This window comes from Puma concolor, chromosome A2, assembly GCF_028749965.1.
Source record: "Puma concolor isolate L17-30 chromosome A2, mPumCon1.1.hap2, whole genome shotgun sequence".
NCBI lineage: Eukaryota > Metazoa > Chordata > Mammalia > Carnivora > Felidae > Puma > Puma concolor.
This window is the reverse complement of record NC_141668.1, coordinates 105,524,983-105,546,415: the sequence shown is the minus strand read 5'-3', so window position 1 is coordinate 105,546,415 and position 21,433 is coordinate 105,524,983. Positions and strand designations below refer to the sequence as shown.

General features: G+C 50.3%; 1 protein-coding gene across 18 annotated transcripts in view; it reads left to right on the top strand.

Annotated features, from left to right (window-relative positions):
• Positions 1–21,433, top strand: part of IKZF1 (IKAROS family zinc finger 1) — a 101,410-nt gene that overhangs the window by 17,614 nt on the left and 62,363 nt on the right. For all 18 annotated transcript variants that reach the window (XM_086697106.1, XM_086697113.1, XM_086697108.1 and 15 more), the window contains one exon: positions 6,014–6,133. In XM_086697106.1, the coding sequence (XP_086553232.1) occupies positions 6,014–6,133 (120 nt within the window). The remainder of the gene's footprint in view (positions 1–6,013; positions 6,134–21,433) is intronic.

Genomic DNA, 21,433 nt, shown 5'->3' with positions numbered 1-21,433 from the left:
CGACGCAGGGCTCAAACCCACAAACCATGAGCTCATGACCTGAGCCGAAGTCAGACGCCCAACCGACTGAGCCCCCCAGGCACCCCTCACTTAGGTAGCTTCTAAGGTGACACATGAATGAAGCCTCTGTCCTTTGAGGTCCCAGAGCCACAGCTGAAGGCCCTGACCCGGGTGGGCATCTCCAGAGTGTTTTGTCTCATATCTTGTCAACAGCGATATCAAAAGCCTTGTTTTCCTCTCATTGTTTTCTTGCCCTTTACCATGATGCAAACCACTCAGTTTTTCTGGTTGCTGGCTTTTGAAAGTGGGCATTGGGGGAGGGGTGCAAGAATGAAGGGAGTCCCGTGGCCCAGGAAGGCCTGAAAAAGGAAACGCCTCTGTGGTCGAGAAGATTCCAGATCTGGTCTGAAATGTAGTCTGTATACACTCAGCAGAGGAAATGCTCCTTCCAAAACACGAGTGGTGTAACCGGCAGCATTCTAAACAGCGAGCAGAACATCTGAAGCGTTGTGCCATTTTCCCGAAAGATGGGAAGGACACTTTCTGCTTCTTGCTGGTTCTCCAGTTCACACCTAATCACGTTGCTTTTTCTCTCCCATTTCTGAAATGGAGGATAGTGACAGGTAGCTGTGGAATAAGGATGTACATTTAGTCAAACGGGAGTTGACATTCTCGATACGCTGAGGAACGTATGAGTGGATCACCCTCTTTTCCCATAAAATTCTTCAATGTCAGGTTCTGTCTATAGGAAAGAAAAAACATAGACTTTCCAGGTTGAACCCTATGAAGTTGCCAGTTTCCTGGGTTCAAAAATGTTCCAGCATTGGCGGTGCCATGGGGAGTCAGCCTAGTATCTGTGAAACATTCACTTGAAAATCAAAGAAGTTCTCAATATCGGACGTTTTTTTAAACTGCCTTGTTCTTTCTTGCTGGGTTTTTTTCCTAAATGTGGACTGAGCCCTGGTCAATGGGGTCTTGAGAGTAGATACTCAGTAATGTTACTGACTCACACCCACGATTTGAGACCAGGTTACTGAACAGGCTTAGCAGACAGTTTGCACGAGCAGTCTCTCCCTAACTTAAAAAAAATTTTTTTTTTAATGTTTACTTATTTTTGAGAGAGAGAGAGAGAGAGAGAGAGCACAAGTTGGGGAGGGGCAGAAAGAGAGAGAGACACACAAAATCCAAAGCAGGCTCCAGGCTCTGAGCTGTCAGCACAGAACCCCATGCGGGGCTTGAACTCACGAACCGTGAGATCATGACCTGAGCCAAAGTCAGACGTTTAACTGACTGAGCCCCCCAGGCACCCCCGGGCTCTCCCTAACTATAGGGCACTTGTCATTCATTCTTTGGGCAAAGTTTTTTTTGGTTTTAGTTTTGGTTTTGGTTTTGGTTTTGTTGTGTGTGTGTGTGTGTGTGTGTGTGTGTGTGTGTGTGTGTGTGTGTTTTCCTTCTTTGGCAATCTTTCCAAAATATTTTTATGGCTATGCATTATTTTTTGCTTTCGTTTCTAAGGGAAGAGACAGCCCATGGGAGAATAGGGGTGGTGAGCCCTGTGTCCATACCTCATCTCTGTCCCCAAGTGTGGGACCTGAGACAGGTTTCCTGCCTCTTGGACCACCATAGCATCCTCTGCAAAATGAGGGATGTGAACCAGTCACCATTTAAGGGTCCTCGGGCTCCTATGACCCTAAAGCTACTTTGGACGTCTTCTTAATGGTCTTTGTAATGTTTGTTGGAACAGGGAAAGAAGTATGCTCCACAGGCATACATAATCTGCTTAGGGAAATGAGCCTCATATACTGAAGTGTGTGAGTGGAAATGTGCCTCATAGTAAATCACATTGATTGAATGTCTACCTTTAGGAAACACTGCCCCAAGCATTCTTCTCTTTTCAACTTTACACGCACCCGGTGGTGAAGATATAGGTACCATTTTCTTTGCCTTTTTTTGAAAAATTTTTCTTAACATTTATTTTTGAGAGACAGAGAGAGACAGAGCACAAGTAGGGGAGGGGCAGAGAGAGAGGGAGACATAGAATCTGAAGCAGGCTCCAGGATCTGTGCTGACAGGCTGACAGCAGTGAGCCAGATGTGGGGCTCGAACCCACGAACCGTGAGATCATGACCTGAGCTGAAGTTGGATGCTTGGCTGGCTGAGTCACCCAGGCACCCCCCAGCTACCATTTTCAATTTGCAGAGAATTTCAGTGAGTGACCAGAAGTCTCAAAGGAAGCCAGGCAGCGTGCTGGGTTGCAAGCTTGTTCACTATTCAAGACTTGGGAATCTATATTCTGAGTTTTTATTTACTCCCAGGAATTACATTCCTCTGGGTCATTGTATATAAAAACCACTCTTGGGCGCCTGGGTGGCTCAGTCGGTTAAACGTCTGATTCGGCTCAGGTCATGATCTCGTGGTTCATGAGTTCGAGCCCTGCGTCGGCCTCTGTGCTGACAGCTCAGAACCTGGAATCTGCTTCGGATTCTGTGTTTCCCTCTCTGTGCCTCTCCCACTCCCTCTCTCTCTCTCTCTCTCTCTCAAAAATAAACATTTTTAAAAATTGAAAAAAAACACTCTTGCATTCGTGAGGTGGGGAATCACAGACCTTTGTTGGATGAATTTTAATCTACCTGAGAAATTAAATTAACTGGCTTCTGAAAGGCAAATTATACAATTTTCTCATCTAATTTGCCCAAAACACTTCTCACAGATTACCTGTGCTTTATTTAAAGCAGAAGCAGTAGGAAGATTAAATATAAATTGGTAAGAAGTTTCTTTCATTTTTCTAGCGAAGTGAAATTATACTTCCCCTCCTAAATGATTCCATGAAAATAATAACCGTCCTGTGGACAGTTTTATGTGCCGTCGTGTCTCTGAGCGTGAACTTGGGAGAGGTACAGACACTTGCCACGACACGGACCTCGTGTTTCTGTGGCTTGCTGACGTGTGCAGAACAGGTTCCCTAAGCTTCTTGGATAGATTAGCATTCACACACATTATTTTTCCATCTTCAACCAGCCGTGGGAGATAGGCCAAAATCAGTTTTTTAGCCTCATTTTACTGTCTTGAAGGGGTGACTTAATGCCATGTTACTGTTGGAATGATATCCTGGTTCAAGTGACTTCTGGTCACCCTGCCTTAATGTTTGGGATGTGTCGACCTAATGACCTTAGTTGTGTACCTTTTACACTCCTCCCGTGGTTTTGCGTTTTAAATGGCTAACCGGGCAAATTTGGTTAAAAGCGACCCACACGAAAAGCTTTGCTTAACAGGAAGGCTTTCACAAAGTGCTGAGTGTTCATCGTAGAAACCTCCCACAGGGAGAGAACCTAAGGACCATTGGGCACAAAGGATCGTGGGAGTGATTCATGTCTTAGCGGCCGCCCAAACTTTGGGGGCTTTTAGGTGACTCGGACCACCTCTTGAAAACTCTCAGTGAGTGAAGGCGAGTCCAGGCCGTGTGACAGCAGAGCCCTCGGGGGGGAGGTGAACATATCCCCCTCTGCTCACCACCAGGTCTGACTTTGTGCACCACTGTATACACCAGGGGTGAGTGTTTACTGTGCCTTCTCCCCAGGTTGTCTGTCCCGTGTAGAATCATCATCCCCACTGCTCTCTTGGTGGCATTTTCTCCCCCATGCAGGAAACAGTGGGAGGGCTGAGAGTCGGATGACGGGCACTGGAGAGCTGGCATTTCGCTCAGTGCCGGAGCCCGACCAGACCCACAGAACTCGTAGGGGGAGCATCTGTTATATGAGCGTCTTCAGTGTCGTGTGGTCGATCTTGTTCCCCAATAAACAGAGCAGTTAAGGGACCAAAAGAGTCATCGAGAGTTACTTGCACGTCCTGTAGCATCAGAGACCACGTTCCTTCATTGGGTAAGTCCTGATTCTTCTTCTGAGAGCATCATGGGATATCTCAAAGGGAGGTATCACGGAGAAGATAAACAGGTGCATAAAGATTAGTTCCTCAGCCCCCCACGCCCACCCCATGATAATGACAGTTGGTTAATCACAAGGACACACGTGCGCACCGCCTCGCTCACTCTGTTATACACATTTAACCTTTGGGTCCGTTGGTTCAGCCAGGGGTCTCCACCATCTGTTCTGGGGGGTTTGTCAGGAGGTCTTTGAGAAGGCAGGTGGCCTTCCAGCCTCCCCACCCTGCAGTGTCCCCACTTTACACTCAGAAGATTGGTTTTTGTATATCGAAGTTCCATGTAAGATCCGTCTTAGCAAAAGGAGGAGAAAGAAAAGGAAATAGTGGAGGAGGAGGAGAAAAGGAGGAAGGAGAAGGAGGAGGAGAAGAATTGTCCTCTGACCACCCCGTGCCGTTCTCAGAGTCTGAAAACCATTGCTCTTGGCTGTCATAAGGAGAAACCAGTTATCAGCTGGCCCGTTTCCCTCCCGTGTTCTCCTGCTCAATGGAACGCACCTGCCTTCCGTTTGTCTTTGGCTTTCTGTTTTCTTGGGACATCCTCGCCTGCCCCATCGTTAACGATTCGGGTTGTGCTGGCTCTCCAGACACACCCAGTAATGCTCTGTGTGAAAATATGCTAACTGCAGCGACCACAGCCAAGCTGGAGGACTCAGCCACGATGTCTTCTTCCTAGCCGTGTTTTCTGGGTCCCGAGCGTTTGTGTGCTCTGCGAGGATGTCCTTCGCCTGCGAAGCCAGGTCACCAGCCCTGCCAGTGAATGTGTAACCCCCGCCTTCCACTTTTCTGTTAACCTCCTTGAAGGTCTTTGTCTCCACTGGGGTCCTGCAGCCACTCTGATGGGTTATTTTGCATCAGCGTCGTTTCGTGCATGTGGTCTGTGTTGCCTAAGCCAGTTTTAAGTTGTGTCTAGAAGGTTGGAAGGGACAGGTGCTTCAGTTTCAAGGGAAACAAGAGGGTTTTCTACCAGTCATGGCTTCCCAGCGCTGGGTTTCTGGGAGTCGGAGGGGAGGGTGGGTTCCCCAGTGGGGGAGCCTCTAGTTAAAGGTAATTCTAATGGGGTCAGAATAGATCTAGCCATCCTGTAAAACCCGATTTCGTTTGCTGAGTCGCACTTGGCAAAGGAGAAGCGACTTTTCAGTTGTGCGGATCCTTTTGCTGTATTTCAAAGTAAGAATTCCACGGAGAGAATCATGGTCCCAGGAGGCATCGGATTCCCTGTTCCTTCTCTTTCCAAGCCTGCACTCCCTGCCAGGTGGAATCAAATCAGGCCACTGGCAGAATATTCCCTGGCTCTCTAAAAGGCAGTGAACAGCCCCAGCACGTGTAGCTCTGAGCAAGATGATCAGTCAGCTGACCTTTAAAACAAATTAATAGGAAGGTGGGAAGAAGCCTGATTGTGGGAGGGTAGATTGGAACCAGCTTACAGGAAAGAATGTGAGCTAGTCTTCAAAATGTAGATGCCTGAGCACTGAGTGGCTCAGGCAGTTGGGCATCTAACTCTTGATTTCGGCTCAGGTCATGATCCCAGGGTTGTGGGATCAAGTCCCACATCGGGGTCTGCACTGAGCATAGAGCCGGTTTAGGATTCTGTCTCTCTCTCTCCCCCTCTCTCTGCTCCCCGCCCCTGCTGTCCCCTCTCTCTCTAAAATAAAAATAAATAAATAAATAAATGAAATTTGAACGTAGGTGCCGTTGGACCCAGGCGCAAAACTTCCAGGAGTTTATACTGTGATGATTGTTGAGAGCATGTGCAAAAGTTGGCCACTGGGATGTTCATCACGGTGTCGTTTAAGAGGAAAAAAGATGGAAAGCCATATACATTCACAAAGAGAATAAAGGATGTAAATAAATCCTAGTGTGGCCATGTGATGGGGTATCACACAGATGTCCTAAATAAGGCTGTGGAAGTCTGGTCACTGGCATGGAGCAGTGATCGTGAGAATGTCTGAAAAGTACCATTGATTTGGGTGGACTAGACCACCCCATATTATCCATAATATAGAAATCTATGTAAATCACCACCCTCGGCAGTGACCACGACCCCAGACACTCAAGCTGCTACTTGCCTCCCCAGGGAAGGAAAGCCCCCCGGTGAGTGACACTCCAGATGATGGGGACGAACCGATGCCCGTCCCCGAAGACCTTTCCACCACGTCTGGAGGACAGCAGAGCTCCAAGTCCGAGAGAGGAGCGGGTGAGTCGGCCGGCCGGGCGTCCCATTGACGGGCTGTGGCACACTCTGTTCCCCTACCACCTAGGTCCCTTCGTCTCCTTCCACAGTCCTTGGTCAGGCGTTTGGGATTATCTCACCTGCCGTTTCCCCTCAACCGCCATGTTAGGAAGACGTGGGGTAAAGGTCACCAAGGTGGGGCCCTCATGTGTGCGGGAAGACAGACAGGTCACCGTGGCCGTGACACTCACATGCAGGGGCCAAAGAGCACAGTGGGAGAGCACCCTGCATGGGGGCACATCCATAGTGCTGTCTCCTGCCTTCGGGGTGCCGCAGAAATACCCGGTTTTATGGGCTCTAGGTAGTGACAATTATACATTGTATGCGTTATGGCAGTAGGGTGAGTTAGCGTGAGCGCTTCGGTTTAGAAGAAACCAAGTCTGCCCATTTTATGTTGACCCTCTCAGCTGCGTGTCTTAAATGCCAAATTTAATGCAAAATAGAAAATTTTACATGTTACCAAAAGCCTTTTGTCACATGCCTTTTCCATAAAGAGGTTTGGAAGTTTCCACAGTCCCTGCCATGGTTAACTTCCACGTTACAGTTCACGTTTGGAAAGTCCGGTCTCCCCTCTTGGTTTTATAGAACGGAGGTCCCAAGAAGTTCAGCAAAATAACTGAGGTCAAAAACGGAGTCAGAATCAGACTCAATTTCTAACTCAAAGACTAGTTTTCACACTTTATACCATGTTCTCACGAGATAATGAGTCAACAGTTCCCTAGAATACCTATTTTCTCTTTCTTTTTTGGAAGTAAAAAAAAAAAAAAACTGTGATATTGAGAGCCATGTATTTGCACAAAAGAGTGTCACGTAGGGGACGCAGGTGGAAACAAGGAGGCATGGATCCCATGTGGAGAGGCTCTGGAAGCACCCACAGCCGAGGACGGTGATGTGTGTGAAGGTCTGGGGGTTCTGGAAACCACCGCAGCTATCTTTCTATAGGACATCCTGATGTAGCAACCAAGAAACGCATTTTGTGTTATTTCCATGTGTCTTAGAGACCAGGAAGACTCTGGGTATAAGGGTTCTTTTACAGAAAAAAACAGCTACACAATTCGTGGTTCAAACAGACAAGGATAGTGGCCAAATCCATTCGTTCGAGATGAACCAAGGAAACAAGTACATTTATGACGTATTTTTCCTATTAGACTGTGGCCACTGGGCATGGGGGAGTGGGTGGGAAGAGAAACAGTTCTGGATTTTCCACATCACTTCTGGGATTCCCAAAGTTTGGACACAGAAGAGCCCGCTGCTTTGTCGTTGACACATTTATTTTTAAGATCAAGTCGTATTGGTGTATCACGTACAGTGCTAGCTAAGCAGTTCCTTTGAAAACACATTGACATAAATCAAAAAGCCAAATTTCAAGCCAGTGGTGGCACACATGTATGATGTTTACATGTATGATGTTTACAAAGATGGCACCCGAATAGCTAATGTTGGGGACGGCCCTGCATCACACCCCCCCCCCCCCCCCCCGTCCTGGAAGCAGCCAGTGAGGTGGGTACTGTTCTCTGCACTTTGGACTGTGGCAGGCGCGTGCTCTTGACCTACCTGGGACACAGAGGAAATTAGGTGGCTACGTTGCCACCAACCGTTCCAATGAACCCGGAGCCCAGACATCAGCATCAGGACTCTGAAGTCGTCGTGGGTTAACCAGCGAGCGCCCCCTGCTTTCTCCGCCACTGCCCCGATAGTTGGCTGATTCCCGGAGAGCAGAGGACAGCATGGAATATACTTGGCATAGGTCAATACACACTCCTTACAGGTGCCTTCACGATATTCTAGATGCACCTCTTGTCAGATTCCAGTTGCTGGGGACCTTTCCCTAGTACGAGGCCACCAGGCTGCTGGCGGGCACTCCTGACTCCTTCCCAGGCTGGTTTGCTCGGCTGAGTCTTGAGCTCTAGAGGCTAGTGTGCCCTGGGCAGGTGTGGTGTGGAACTGGGGCTGGTCCGTAGTTCCCTGTGGTCTCCCACCAGTGGTCCCTTGCCACGTGCGACAGGATTTTTTCATCTGCTTCTCCTACTGGGATGAAGTTTGTGACAGATGAATTCCAGAATTGTAAAATTTAAGACACCTGGAAAGCCTCTCTGGCTTGGCTTGTAAAGAGTGGTTGCTGTAGCCGTAACAGGGCCAGGCAGGGAGAGCCATTTGAAGGGGGGTGCCGAGACGCCGTTTCGGAGAGCCAGCGCTCCCCTGGAGGGGCTAGAGGTCAAAGCCGGTTATGGATCGCTGCCAGGAAGCCAAGAAATGCAGAAGCGTGGAAGCCGCTCAAATGCGCAAGAGGGGAGGGGTCTGAGGAGCAGTTAGAGAGAGCGAGAATTCCAGAAGACCAAGCGCAGGGAGGCATCAAGGCAGTCGGTTATTCTCCATGGCATCTGAGTTTTAGAAACCATGCTTTAGGAATTTTGTAGGAAACCAACTAGCATTAGCGTGTGCTGATAGGTTGTTTCTGGAAGTGACTTGTCATACGTGGCGTTAAACAAATTAAGTGTGCAAGTGGCAATAGGAGATGATGGAAAAAAAAACCCCGGGGGGTTGTAGATGGGAGGATGGGGGAGGTGCGTTTGAAGCCCTGTGTCATCAGCTCCACGGGAAGAAGCCAGAAGAGCAGAGGGGTGTTGGAGGGCAGACAACAGGAAGTGAGAAACAGCCCCTCCCTTCACCAGAGGAGTGAAGTGTCTTTGTTGAGCGCTGGTCCCATAGAAGGAGTGGCAAGGGGTGGCGAGGGCCGGTGGCGCAGGGGGAAGGCTGCAGAGTCAGAGAGGATGCTTCTCACGTCCAAAGCCGAGCCTTTCTCGCGGCCGGCCGTGTGCCTCTGGCCAGACTTTCACCACCTTGGAGCCTGTTTCCTCATTTTCGAGAGGCAACAGCGGTGAAACTCATCTCATTTCCAGGGCTTCCAGGGTTACATGAAAAAATAGAAACCTACTTTGCTGAAGACGGAGTGGCAAAGGCAGAATGTAAAAAGGACAGTTAAAAAGCAGAAAAAGGAAGCAATTTGTGCAAAGCAGATCTTGTAAAGATTGATGAGACAGAAAGACCGCCCTGTGGCTGGTCTGCTGGAGGGAAGGGAAAGAGAAAACAGGTAACGTTTGGGGCCTTGAGGACAGAAGGACAATTTATTGATAATAATAAAAAAAATTGACCCAAGGAATAGGCAAACTGAAAATAGAACCCAAATAGAGGGATTAGAAGAGAGCTTGGGGGTGCTGGCCACTGCCCGACCCAAGTGGACGGACAAATGGCCAGATGCCCCAAAGGTGCAAACTCTTTGGCGATAATGGCCCCCTGGCAGGTCTGCTTTAAGAGAGACCATGGGCCGTGGCTTCCAGTAATGTTGCCCTTCAGGGGTAGACACGTCGAATCTCAACCCTAGTCTCGGACAAATCGGTGGGGAGTGGTAGAAACCAACTCCGCCCAGTGGAGAGAAGTGGCAGCCCTAATTTTTTTTTTTTAAAAAACTGTTTTAAGTTTATTTATTTATTTTGAGAGAGGCAGAGAGAATCCCAAGCAGGCTCCGCACTGTCAGGGTGAAGCCCGCTGCGGGGCTTGAACTCATAAAATGTGAGGTCATGACCTGAGCCAAAACCAAGAGTCAGGTGCTTAACCGACTGAGCCACCCAGGTGCCCCAGAGGTTCTACATTTCATTCCTTCACCCAGTGTTGGAGGAACCCTGGAGGGCCGTGTAGAAATATGGCCTCCTGGATTAAAGAGACAGAGAGAGAGAGATGGGGACCAGATGTCACAGGAGTATGGCTACAGCTCTTACGTGCCTCCATTTTCTTCTGGGCCCGAGTAAGAGGAAACAGAGACGTGAAATGTAACTTGGAGAATTGAAGTTGGACGCAGAGGAGAACTTCCGGGCGGGGAGGGATGTCGTCTTCTTCATGGGACGATAGCTTCTGCTTCTGAAGTGGTCTCTTTAAAAATGAGAGAAGTCTCACCTCTCTGAAGTGGTTGTGTGTGAAAGCACGTAACACAGAGCGTGTACTCAGTGACCGCTTCGGGCAACCCGACGTGTACCCGCTTCACCATGGCAGCCAGGCGAGAGACGTGGAAAACTGGGGCTCGAGATTTCTTCTAGGGGCTTTTGAAGGCATCTCGCGTAGGAATGATGGCAGGGATTAGCATCCAACACGGCAGATAGATAGCCTTGCTCGGAAAGAAACTACAAGCTTCCCTATTCTCCGCCTTTATTCAGTGACCCCTCGCCTCTTCCTTGTTTGCTGACTTGTCCTCCCCTCGCGTGAACAGGGTTCCGAGTCCCGACGTTAGGCACGGGTCCTCCTCAAGCCCTAGGGTGCTTTGGGGGAGCGCGCAGGCCTGGAAGGGGGCCCTGGCCTGGGGTCAGAGGCTGGCTCCCTGCCATGCAGGTGCGGGGCATGGAGGAGGCCCCTCCCCTGTGAATGGAGATGGCTGGCAGGGAGGCAAGCCTGGGGGCCGGAGCAGAGGAGGAAGGGAGGAACCAGAGTCAGGGAAGAAAGATGGGAGTAGAGATGGCTGTCCCTGAGGAAGACAGTCACCAAACGTACAGCAATTGACTCAGTAGAAGGCCAAAGACTGGAGACTGAGGGGGTTGCTGAAGGCTTGTCCCAGAGGGCTTGGCCACGTGAGCAGATCGTGAGGATCCAGTCACTCTCCAGTTACTCTGGGCCTGAATGTGGGGCAGGAACGTGTATTTACCCATGCCGCTGCTTCCTTCTGGAAGGTGTTTCTCTTGCACTGCTCACTTGCATGACCCACCCCACCCCAGGGTCGGTGCTTTGTTTCAGGACCTGTCTCCAGTAGGCAGTGTGTCACGTCCCAGGGTGGTGCTTGGAGCCCAGCTCTGCACCCCCCGGGTGGCCTTCTCGAAGCTAATCTGGCTTTCCATCGAGTCCCTTGGACCACGGTTTGCTGCTTCACACGCTGGCAAAAATGGAAAGAAAAAAAAAAAAAGGAGAAAAAAATTCTAGATCTTTTCCCCCTTTCCCTTGAATCCAGGAAAATGATCAAGGATGTGAAGACATAAATTTTCTTTCTTTTTTTTTTTTTTTTGATGTATGCAAAGTAAAAATCCCTTCACTGCGTCATGAGTTCGAGGACAGATTTGGAAGAGTCACATGCTTTTAATTGGTCCATCAGGGTGCCCGATCTCACCCTTCATTTTCAAGTTTAGGCAGAATCCCAAGGCGGCGCCGAGAGGTGGCTGTGTGCCTGGAAGGCTTCTCGGCAGCCTGGGGACGAGGGGGACACGGTGCAGAGAGTTTTTCCCGATGGAGAGAGAAAGCAGTGGCTTTGGTCTAATTGGAGATTGGGCGCCGGCTTTTGAGGACGGATGCTATGCCTCCTTATCTAATCAGCAGTTAGAGGAAGTTGTTTTTATCTGTGAAATGCATCTCCTCTGAACCGATAAACCCCAGTTTGGTGAGGGAGGAAAATTATCTAACAGCATCTGAGCGCTGGCTGCAGCCGAGCTCAAGCGCCTTCACATGGGATACACCCTTGCGAAAGCAGTCCCAAGGCCAGAAGCTGCTTGCACGACTCCTGGTGGCTGGCTGGCTGGGTTTGGGGGGTTCATTGTCCTTTGAGGCAAAACTGAAAGCCTGTCACTTGGATTCTTGTTCACCTCGCCGTGCGTTCCGTGCAATGGCTCCAATGGTGCAAAAGCGTAAGATTCTGCATGACTCCCCTGTGGCTCACTGTCCCTGTCTCGGAACGCCTCCCTGAGAGGGACGTGTTGTCCCCAGGACGTTTCCAAGCCCCGATGATTGCAGTCAGAAAGACTCCCATTTTCCTGAATCTCCCCAAACATGAGAAGTGGCCTCACGAAAGTGGGTTTGCCTCCCACGCCCAAGACTTTCAGGGTTTCAGAAGAGCGGCTGGTATAGAACACGTACATTGGTTCCCGTTGGAATGTGTTTTTGTCACCCCTGTGTCGTTGGCCAGTGCAGAGCGCTGAGGCTCCGTGGGGGTCTCCGCAGGATGCATGGCTTGTGGCGCCCCGGAGGAGGGCGAGTGACTGTGTGTGATGTCAGCATCATCTTTTACTGTGTTTCCTGGGGACGGGCGGGACCGGACCACACACGTTGAAGAACATTCCTTGGAAAAAAATGAAACTGCCGTGTGTGTGTGTCTCCTGTGTGGTGTTTGACAAGAACTCACAGTTTCCCTGGAGGAACATCTCTGGGCTGGGACTCCATCCCTGGCTCTGCTGTGTCCTTCCTTGCTGGCCCTGGCAGGTGGATTCACACCGTTCCCGTCCCCGGGAGCTGACAGGACTCACCCTGCCCACCGCTGTCATGTGGAAACCACGGGCCAGGCGGCTCACAGGTGGACGGTCATCCACAGAGGCCACTGCCGGGTAATCGCTATCTTTCCATCCACCGGGCTCACCGTGAGATGTTCCGCGGCACCTGGATGGATAGGCGTGTGCCGGTGACACCTCGCGGCCGGCGACTTTGCGGGGAGACCCTAATACGAGTGACCTCCCCCAAAGCCCAGCGTCCTTAAGAAATGAGGCAGAGAGAGCAGGACATGGTCAGTCTAGCAAGGCCCTTAGATTCCCAGGCCAAGAGCAGGGGACAAGGAAGAGTCCAGCCCGGACTGGACAATGTGGGAGCGTTACGCTGCCTCCGTGGAGGGGCACCAGTCAGGAGCGTGTGTGTGGGGATGTTGGGCTGCTGTGCTGCTCTGTGCTGTCCTGTCCCTTATGGACTATCCGGTGAGGGCCCGTATGGACTGCATGTGCACACGAATAAATGCCCACAACGTCCCGGAGGTTCTCAAGGTATGATCCAAAGCAGGGCCTCCACGGGAGGCTTCCCCTGCTGGATTGACTTTGGGATTTGTGCAGATACCATTGATGCTGCCTTAGTTGTTTGCTCAGACCTCGGCTTCTCGGATCTTAGGACCTCCCATTCAATAACATTCATGCCGACAGAGCCCTTCGTTGTGCCGAGCTGATGCCATGATGCCAAATGCACTGGGGGTAGTGGCCAAATGCACCACAGTGATGCACAAAAATGTAGGGAAGGAAGACTTGCTCCTCGCTGAGCTGGGCGGAGGGGAGAAGAGGGTTGGGGAGGACTCCCCAAGTAGAAGCTGGAGCAGGTCAGAGAGCTGAGCCACGTTGGACTTGAGGAACAGTGGTGGCTGGGTAGAAGTCAAGAGCGCGGGTGAAGAGGCTTCCTCCTGGGAGTGAGGCGTGATGCTCGGATGGGACCCCTCCCAGAGTGACAGTCTGGGGGATGATCGTGCCGGATCTGTGTGCTGGAGAGAGCCCTGGGGACAGTTGACAGGGAGACGCAATTTGTGCCGGAGCGTGAAGGCTGCAGCAGAAGGAGGCAGGGCGGTGGCCGCCATATTTGTGCATCACTCAATGTGGAACATGCAAGAGGTGACTGCAGCCTCCACCTTGATGACTGGAAGGCGGCCATTCCACTGAGCAGAATGGGAATACATGGGGGGTTGGGTCAACTAGACATGTGATGGCAGTTGGTAGCCAAGGAACCTTCTGGAAGGCAGGATGGGTGTAAAGGAGGCATATTATTGTCTAGGAGAGAAGGCAAGGAAGGAGGCAGAGAATGAGCTGTTGGATTCAGGTGAAATTTCTAGAGAGAAATACGGTGTAGAAGCCACTACGAGAAGAAGTGATATCGAGGGTGGGAAGGGTGAGCGGTGCTGGAGAACAGGGCCTTTGGGAGATCAGTGGTGGATCCCTAAAAATAGCTCAGCAGGACGAAGGCCTGAGCCCAAGCGTCGGGGAACACTGGTGAGCAGAGGGTAGGAAGTCTGCCCTGCCTGCGGGTTGATCTGTAGGAGGAGAATATGAATGTATATTTGAAGGCCAATAGGAAGGAGCAGGTGGAGAGGAAGGATTAAACTAGAATAGCCCAAGGGGAGGCCCAGGGGAGGTGGGCTGAGCCATCCTGGGCTCTGCCTTGGCCACATCCAGGCCTGCAGCATGCTCCCCGTGGCCTTCTCCCTCACTGCCCTCAGTCTCCATCCAGAAGTGCCGGAAAAGAGGGCCTTCCTTGAGCCCACCCTGGATGGCATCGCCAGTCCGTACCTCCCTACCCTGCTGTTGTTCCCAGCACTGCCTGCCACCACTCAGAAAGAAGGCACTCCTCTGGGATTTGCTCAGTCTGCACCCCCAACACCTGGACCTCCCATGCACCGAGTAGGCCTGCGGGGCATGTACCAAATGAGTGCAGGGAACGGGGCAGTTGCTCTCTCAGGTAGGACCCCAGAGAGAGGAAGTGAAGGGGAAGGAGTTAAAGGCTTTGTCTGAATTCAGGGTCCACCCTGTGGATTATTTTAGGTCGCTGTTTCTCAGTGGCAACAGTTGGTATTCGGGGCAGAGACGCCTTCCTTGGCTGAGACTGTCCCTCCCACTGGGGGATGTGAGCCACTGGTGTCACACCTGACGATAAATGTCTCCACACATTTCCCAGGCGAGCCCCTGGATTCAAGCCCTGCCCTCGAGCCTGAACACGTCAATCCCACACAATTGAGCACATTCACTGGGGCAACTTTGGGCTGATTAATGTAGTCAGTAGGTTCTGGAACCTGACTATGGATTTCTTTTACAAAAAGAATTCCTGTAGAAAAACTGGGCCACAGATGGTTGAAGAACTCTGCCCCTGGTGTTTCCAACCATGCTTCGTGTCTCCAAAAGTGCATGTTCACTTTGAAAAGTTGCGGGGGTGCCTGGGTGGCTCAGTTGGTTAAGTGTCTCATCTGGGCTCAGGTCATGATCTCGTGGTCTGTGAGTTCGAGCCCTGCGTCCGGCTCTGTGCTGACAGCTCAGAGCCTGGAGCCTGCTTCAGATTCTGTGTCTCCCTCTCTCTCTGTGCTCCTCCCCTGCACTCTCTTTCTCTCTCTCTCTCTCTCTCTCTCTCTCTCAATAATAAACATTAAAGAAAAATTTTTAACAAACAAGAAAAAAGTTTCCTTTCACAAATAGAAATCAGTGTTTATCTCCATTTTATTCTGACAAATTCAGGATCACATCATACTCAATCGATTTACCCAAGGCAATAGATTCGTGTGCACCAGGGTAGATAGATCAACAGCATTTTATGTCCTAGGTGGTCCGGTCCCAATTTCATTTTCTGCTCTGTTCCATCTGTGTTGAAAGAATACCGAGCTCTGGGCATAAAACAACCAACCGACATTTCGTTAACTTTCCTCCTATATGGGGTTTCAGAAAGAAATGGAAAAAAAAAAAAAAAAGGTTTTGAGTTGTGGTTACCACTCGCCACCTGTCCTCCTATCTGGTTAGGACATTTTCTGATTTGGGAAGTGTAAATATAACTCAAAAAAAAAAAACAAAAAAAACAAGCTTCCCCTCCTTTTATGCAAAAAGTAGAAAGGTTTAAGCAGAGCAGAGCCCTAACCATTGCCTTGCAAAGTTTCCACAGAACCATTTCAATTAGATGAAAAGGCTCAGTGAGGCTGGCGGCCCCAGGAAGCCGTCTTACTGGTTCCACAGCTCAACAGTGGTTGGGGCCAGGCTACTGTACCTGCCAGATAAGCCCTGCGTTCTTCCAAGTCTAAGCAGAAACTACAGGGCATGCATTACCACAGATCTGCTCAAACCCTCAGCCTGTTAGGATTTGGGGGTGGCGGGGCAGGGAGCGGTTGACAGACTCATAGGGAACTTAGAAAGTATGTTCAAGGTCGTGGTGTGCCGGGGCCAGCGGGAATATACCAACTGTTAGAGGCTCAGAGAAGCTTCCAGGCTCGGGTTCAACTGTTGGTAGCTTGAAGCCCGCTGCGGTTGGAAGGATTTCCACCACAGAAATCGGCAAGTGCTACGAATTAGGGCTTTTTTTTTTTTTTCCTTTTCTTTTTTGAGAGCTGGTTTACCTGCGCGCCACTGGCTTAAGTTCTATTTTAATGTCATCCAGCTGCAGTGACATTCGAAAGCAGGAGATGCTTTGGTGGAGCGCTGTGGGGACAGGAGCCGGTGTTTGTGGAGCGGGTTATGGAAGAGGGGCGAGGGGAAAACACGAATGCGTCCAACCAAAGGGTTGGTTCCGGGTGACTCTGCCGTTGAGGTCGCAGCCTGGAAACGTCACACGGCGCTGGCCTGTCTTGTGTGAATACACAGAATGCCCCCCTCGCATGCTGGTTTTGTTGCCGGGAGTGTGATTAGAAAAGCATTTCCGTGGGGCATTCAGTTGGTTAAGCATCTGACTTCAGCTCAGGTCATGATCTCGCGGTTCATGGGTTCAAGCCCCGCATCGGGCTCTGTGTGGACAGCTCGCTGCCTGGAGCCTGTTTCGGATTCTGTGTGTCCCCCTCTCTCTCTGCCCCTCCCCTGCTCGCTCTCTCTGTCTCTGTCAAAAAAATGAATAAATATTTTTTTTAAAAAGCATTTCTGTGCCTAACCGATGAGATATTTTTATTCCTCTTGCTGTTATTTTGGCCTGAAGGGCTTTCAAACGCAAAGCAAGGCTTGTCCACGTTACAGGAATAGGTGACTGCATCACGGTGACTTTTTTCCAGGAAAGCGTCTAGCCTCACCAAATCCTTCAACACTCGGGATCGGGCTTCTGAAAAGAAAGTTTCGGTGACTGACTCTCTTGGATTACATACAACCCTGAGGTGTCTGTACAGACATCTGGGGGTTGGCCCCTTCCATTGTCCTTGGGCGTGCAGTGGCTTCAGTAGGGACACTTTCTCAGCAAGGGCTCGGCCATATGCAAGCAGCTGGGGACATTACCGGAAGCAAACCCTACTGTCCCAAGCCCCGCGGACGCTCTTTGCAAGTTCCTGCCTCAAAGCACCTGCCGGGTGCTGCAGTCCCATTAGCCAAAGAGCCCTCTGTGCCCTACTTAGGGGGGGGAGCGAGCTGCAGGGACCTTTGAGCAGCGGGCCTTGGGTGTGTCTCTGCAAGGCTGCCTGCCAGGAGAGTATTTCCCCCACAGGGGATGTGGCTGCAGGCTGTCGATTTCCACTGAAATCACCCGGGCAGGATTCCGGTGAAGCCCTGAACATCCGGTGCCTTTCCCCACCGGGCGGGTGCGATCGATGGAAGGCCTCCAGCCAGCTCCCTGCTGCAGAGCGCGTGGCAAAGGTGGCCATTCTCTTTTTCAGAACGAAATCCTGCAGAAATGGGAAAAGAACTTTTTTATGATGGCCCGGCAGGCGGCTCGACGATTCTTTTTTGTTTCTTCTTCTTGGAGCCCGGCAGAATCATCCTGCTTTCACAATCGCCACGCTGTGCAGCGGGCGATCTAGAACTCCGCCAGGGCCCCTAGAGCACTCAGATGGCCCGGGTTCGCGCCATCATGTTCCATAATGACCATTAACGACCCTCTGGTGTGGCCACCCCTTATTTCGTCCTGGAGTCACAGGGGAATCTGTCTTCGGTGAAATTCACGCTCGGTAGAGAAGGCTGTGGTTTTGAGTGAAGTGGTTTTAACCCCGAGAAGATAACTGAGTTATTTTGTCACTGTAAACACTACCTAGACTCACAACTGCAAAGCAGTGCCATTGTCGCTAATAAAACAGTCCCCATGCTGAACTTTGGAGCTGCCAGCATTAAAAGTTCTGTGTTTGTCTTCCTGTTTCAGTAGGTGTTTCTACAGTTTTGTTTTTTTTTTTAAGTAGGCTCCATGCCTAGCGTGAGGCTCGAACTCACGACCCTGAGATCAAGAGCTGCGTGCTCTTCTGACTGAGCCAGCCAGGACCCCTCACTGGCTGTATTTTTTTTTTTTTATTACTGACGGGGTGTCTCCTAAAAACTCATCCTTAAGATCAGGCTTCCCTGGATGCACACACAGCACGTGCACACAGGCACACTCTCTAGATGTCCCGTGTGGCTCTTTCCAGTTGGATCCTGGGCAGACAGCCGGGCTCTGTGCCTTCTGACACGTGCCAGCTCTCAGTCCTTGTCTGGGAACAGGGGTATCACAGATGAGTAAGAACCCGCATCCCTGGAATGTATTCGTGAACTGTAGGAATCAGATGTCCTAGGGCAGCACTGTCCGATGAAAACAGCATGAGACACACAGCCATAATTCTCAATTTCCCAGTAGACTCATTCAAAAAGAAAATGGCGCAGGCGAGATCAATTTTAATTTACCTGACTGGACGGGGCACACCCCAAGTATTCTTATTCGAACACGCACTCAACATAAGCCATCGTTAGTGAGTACTAGACTGTTCTTTGGTCGTAGTCTTTGAACCGCAGTATGTGTTACACATATGACACATCTCAATTCACAGTGGCCACATTTTGAGCACTCAGAAGCCACCTTGGCCAGGGGCCACCTGCTGGATGTCCAGAGTTCTGGAAAGGGCTGTGCTACCTGTCACAGAAAACCTTTTCAGATTGATCCTTGCTGAAATTTAGCCAAAGCTGGTCATTTATCATTGCTCCAAAGTAACGTTTAAGTCAGTTTTCTCTTCAAAACGTTTTCTCAATTGTCCTCCCCGATTAAGGTGAAAATTTGCTTGTTTTGGCTCTTCCGTGTTGGGCCCCATTTGATTTAGAGAAAATCTAGGTCCAGTCCAATTTTTATGTCAGTCTGGTTTATTTTATGTAGCTCTGTCTTTTTTTTTTTTTTAATATTTATTTTTGAAAGAGAGAGAGAGAGAGAGATAGAGAGAGAGAGAGCAAGCAAGCAGGGGAGGGGCAGAAAGAGAGGGAGACACAGAATCCAAAGCAGATTCCAGGCTCTGAGCTGTCAGCACAGAGCCCGGCGCGGGGCTCAAACCGATGAACTGTGACTTCATCACCTGACCCGAAGTCGGACGCTCAACCGACTGAGCCACCCAGGCGCCCCAGCCCTGTCCTAACTGGAGATGACTGGTCGGCCTCTCATGAAGTTCTCTAAAATAACGAGAACAAGGCAGTCTGTCAACGTGCAGAAACCAGTTCGTTTTCCAAAGCCGAGTGACTGAGTTCCATACAGACAGAAATACAGTCCTTTTTGTTTTGAGGGTTTCTTTTTTCTTTTTTCTTTTTTCTTTTTGAAATGAGGCAATTGCTTTATAGACCTGAAGCACATTCCACGAGCACAGCATTTGAGGACAGGCATAAAGCTTCTAAGACAGACACCATCACATCTGTGAAATTGTTTGCAAAAATTGGGGACAATGAAGCTTCTCAATAACTTCCTAAAAGATACTGCTGCAGCCTGATGAAGTGATGGGAGCAGAGGTGGTAAAGGGAAAGCTTTTTTATTTCTTTTAGTAGGAAGGGCAGCAGCAATCTGCCTGTAGGGAAGCCTGATGTCCCCCTTCAGCACCCATGTCCCAAGAGCCCGGCCAGGGGGTGCTCGGGCGCCCGACCCTGCCTCGCTGCGTGCAGCCCAGACCCCAGCCTTCCTGTACGAGGACGCCACGTGCTTACTAATTGCTGTCCTTCCTGCATTTCGGGAGACAGCATGTCCTCCTGTGGCTGCTGTGTTTCCTGAGCACGCCAAGACCCACAGAGTCACAGATTCAGCCTTGAGGCTCTGATTGTCCTATTCCTGTCTGGTGATCCTTTTTGCTTTCTTCTCTGCCTTTCTTCCCTTCCTTTTTATTTTCCTTCTTTCTTAATTCCCCCCCCCCGTTCCTTCTTCCCTCCTCCTTTCTTGCTTTTCTTCTCTCTTCCTCTTCCCTTGCTTCCTTCCCTCTTTCCCTCTTTCCGACCTTCCTGCCTTCCTTTCTTTCAACATTGATCTTGGTACAGTTTCATCAGAATTCTGTTCCTTGGGTCCAGGGACCAGTGGCTGAAACCTTTTGGCCAGGAATAGACCATTTCAAGAGGCCAGAGGCAAGGCCACCCCAGGTACCCTCGGGTCCCATGCACCTGTGTGGTAGGTAACTGAGAGTCAGAGCCACACGAGTCTCCAGGTCACTAACTCTTGCTTTTTGCTGCTTGTTCAGCGAATTAGACAGGGGTTACCTGCCATCAGTTAGGGCGCGTCTGGGCGGCTCAAGTCGGTTGGGCGTCTGACTCTTGATTTCGGCTCGGGTCATGACCTCCTGGTTCGTGAGATCGAGCCCCACATCAGGCTCTGCCCTGACAATGTCGCTTACGATTCTCTCTCTCTCTCTCTCTGCACCCATCCCCTGCTTATGCTTTCTCTCTCTCAAAAAAAAAAAAAAAATCTTAAAAAAAAAAACCCACCAAATTTTAATTAGAAAGCAGTGAGAATTGTTTTCAGGGCTGCCATAAAGGTTCACCCGAAAAGAACTCCTCTGGACGATGAGTCTAGCTTATCGTAGAAGGTTTTGAAGCAGAAGGTCTGGGTTAAATCTGGTCTTTCAGCCTCACTGCAGCCATGATGCGGGGCAGACTAACCACCCACTACCTTCATGTGCAAAACACACTGAATGCGTCCTGCGGTTTTCCTAAATGCAGAGTGTGGAAAGTGCTGTTTTAAAAGTGTGTTAACCTGGGGGCGCCTGGGTGGCTCAGTCAGTTAAGCTTCCGACTTTGGCTCAGGTCATAATCTCACAGTTTGTGGGTTCGAGTCCCGCGTCGGGCTCTGTGCTGACGGCTCGGAGCCTGGAGCCTGCTTCGGATTCTGTGTTTCCCTCTCTCTCTCTGCCAGTTCCCTGATCACACACTTGTGCGCACACTCTCTCTCTCTCTTCTGAAAAATAAATAAACATTTAAAAAGATGTTTATTTAGGGGCGTCGGGCTCTGTGCTGACAGCTCGGGGCCTGGAGCCTGCTTCGGATTCTGTGTCTCTCTCTCTCTCTGCCCCTCCCCTGCTTGCACTCTCTCTCTCTCAAAAATAAACAAACATTAAAAAAAAAATTTAAAGTCTGCTAACCTACCTACCTGGGTTGGAAGGGATGAATTTGCCACGTGTTTACCATAGGCATTTCCTCACGGATGGATGGATAGATGGATAGATGGATGGACGGATGGATGGACGGATGGACGGACGGACGGACGGACAGACCACACCCTTTGCCAACCTCCATGTTCATGTCTCTGTCCCCTCCGGTGGATCTTGATGATGTCATTGGGTCATGTTTAGAAGCTCCTTCTCTTTACACACGGCCAACCCGTGCAGTCACATTCTTTGCCCTCTAGGAAGCGTATTTTAGAACTCCCAGAATGTTTACCTAACTTCCTCTAAGCACGCCTAGAATTCTTTCACTTTTTTGACACAAGAGGCACAGAAAGCGTAAAGACACCTGTGGTGCAAGGCTTAGCATCTGGTGTAAGCTGCCCGGGGTTGGGTGGGGGGGAGGGGCTACTGTGCACCTGCCCACGGGGTTCAGCTAGACTGCGAGACCCTCACAGGCAAGTAAGCGT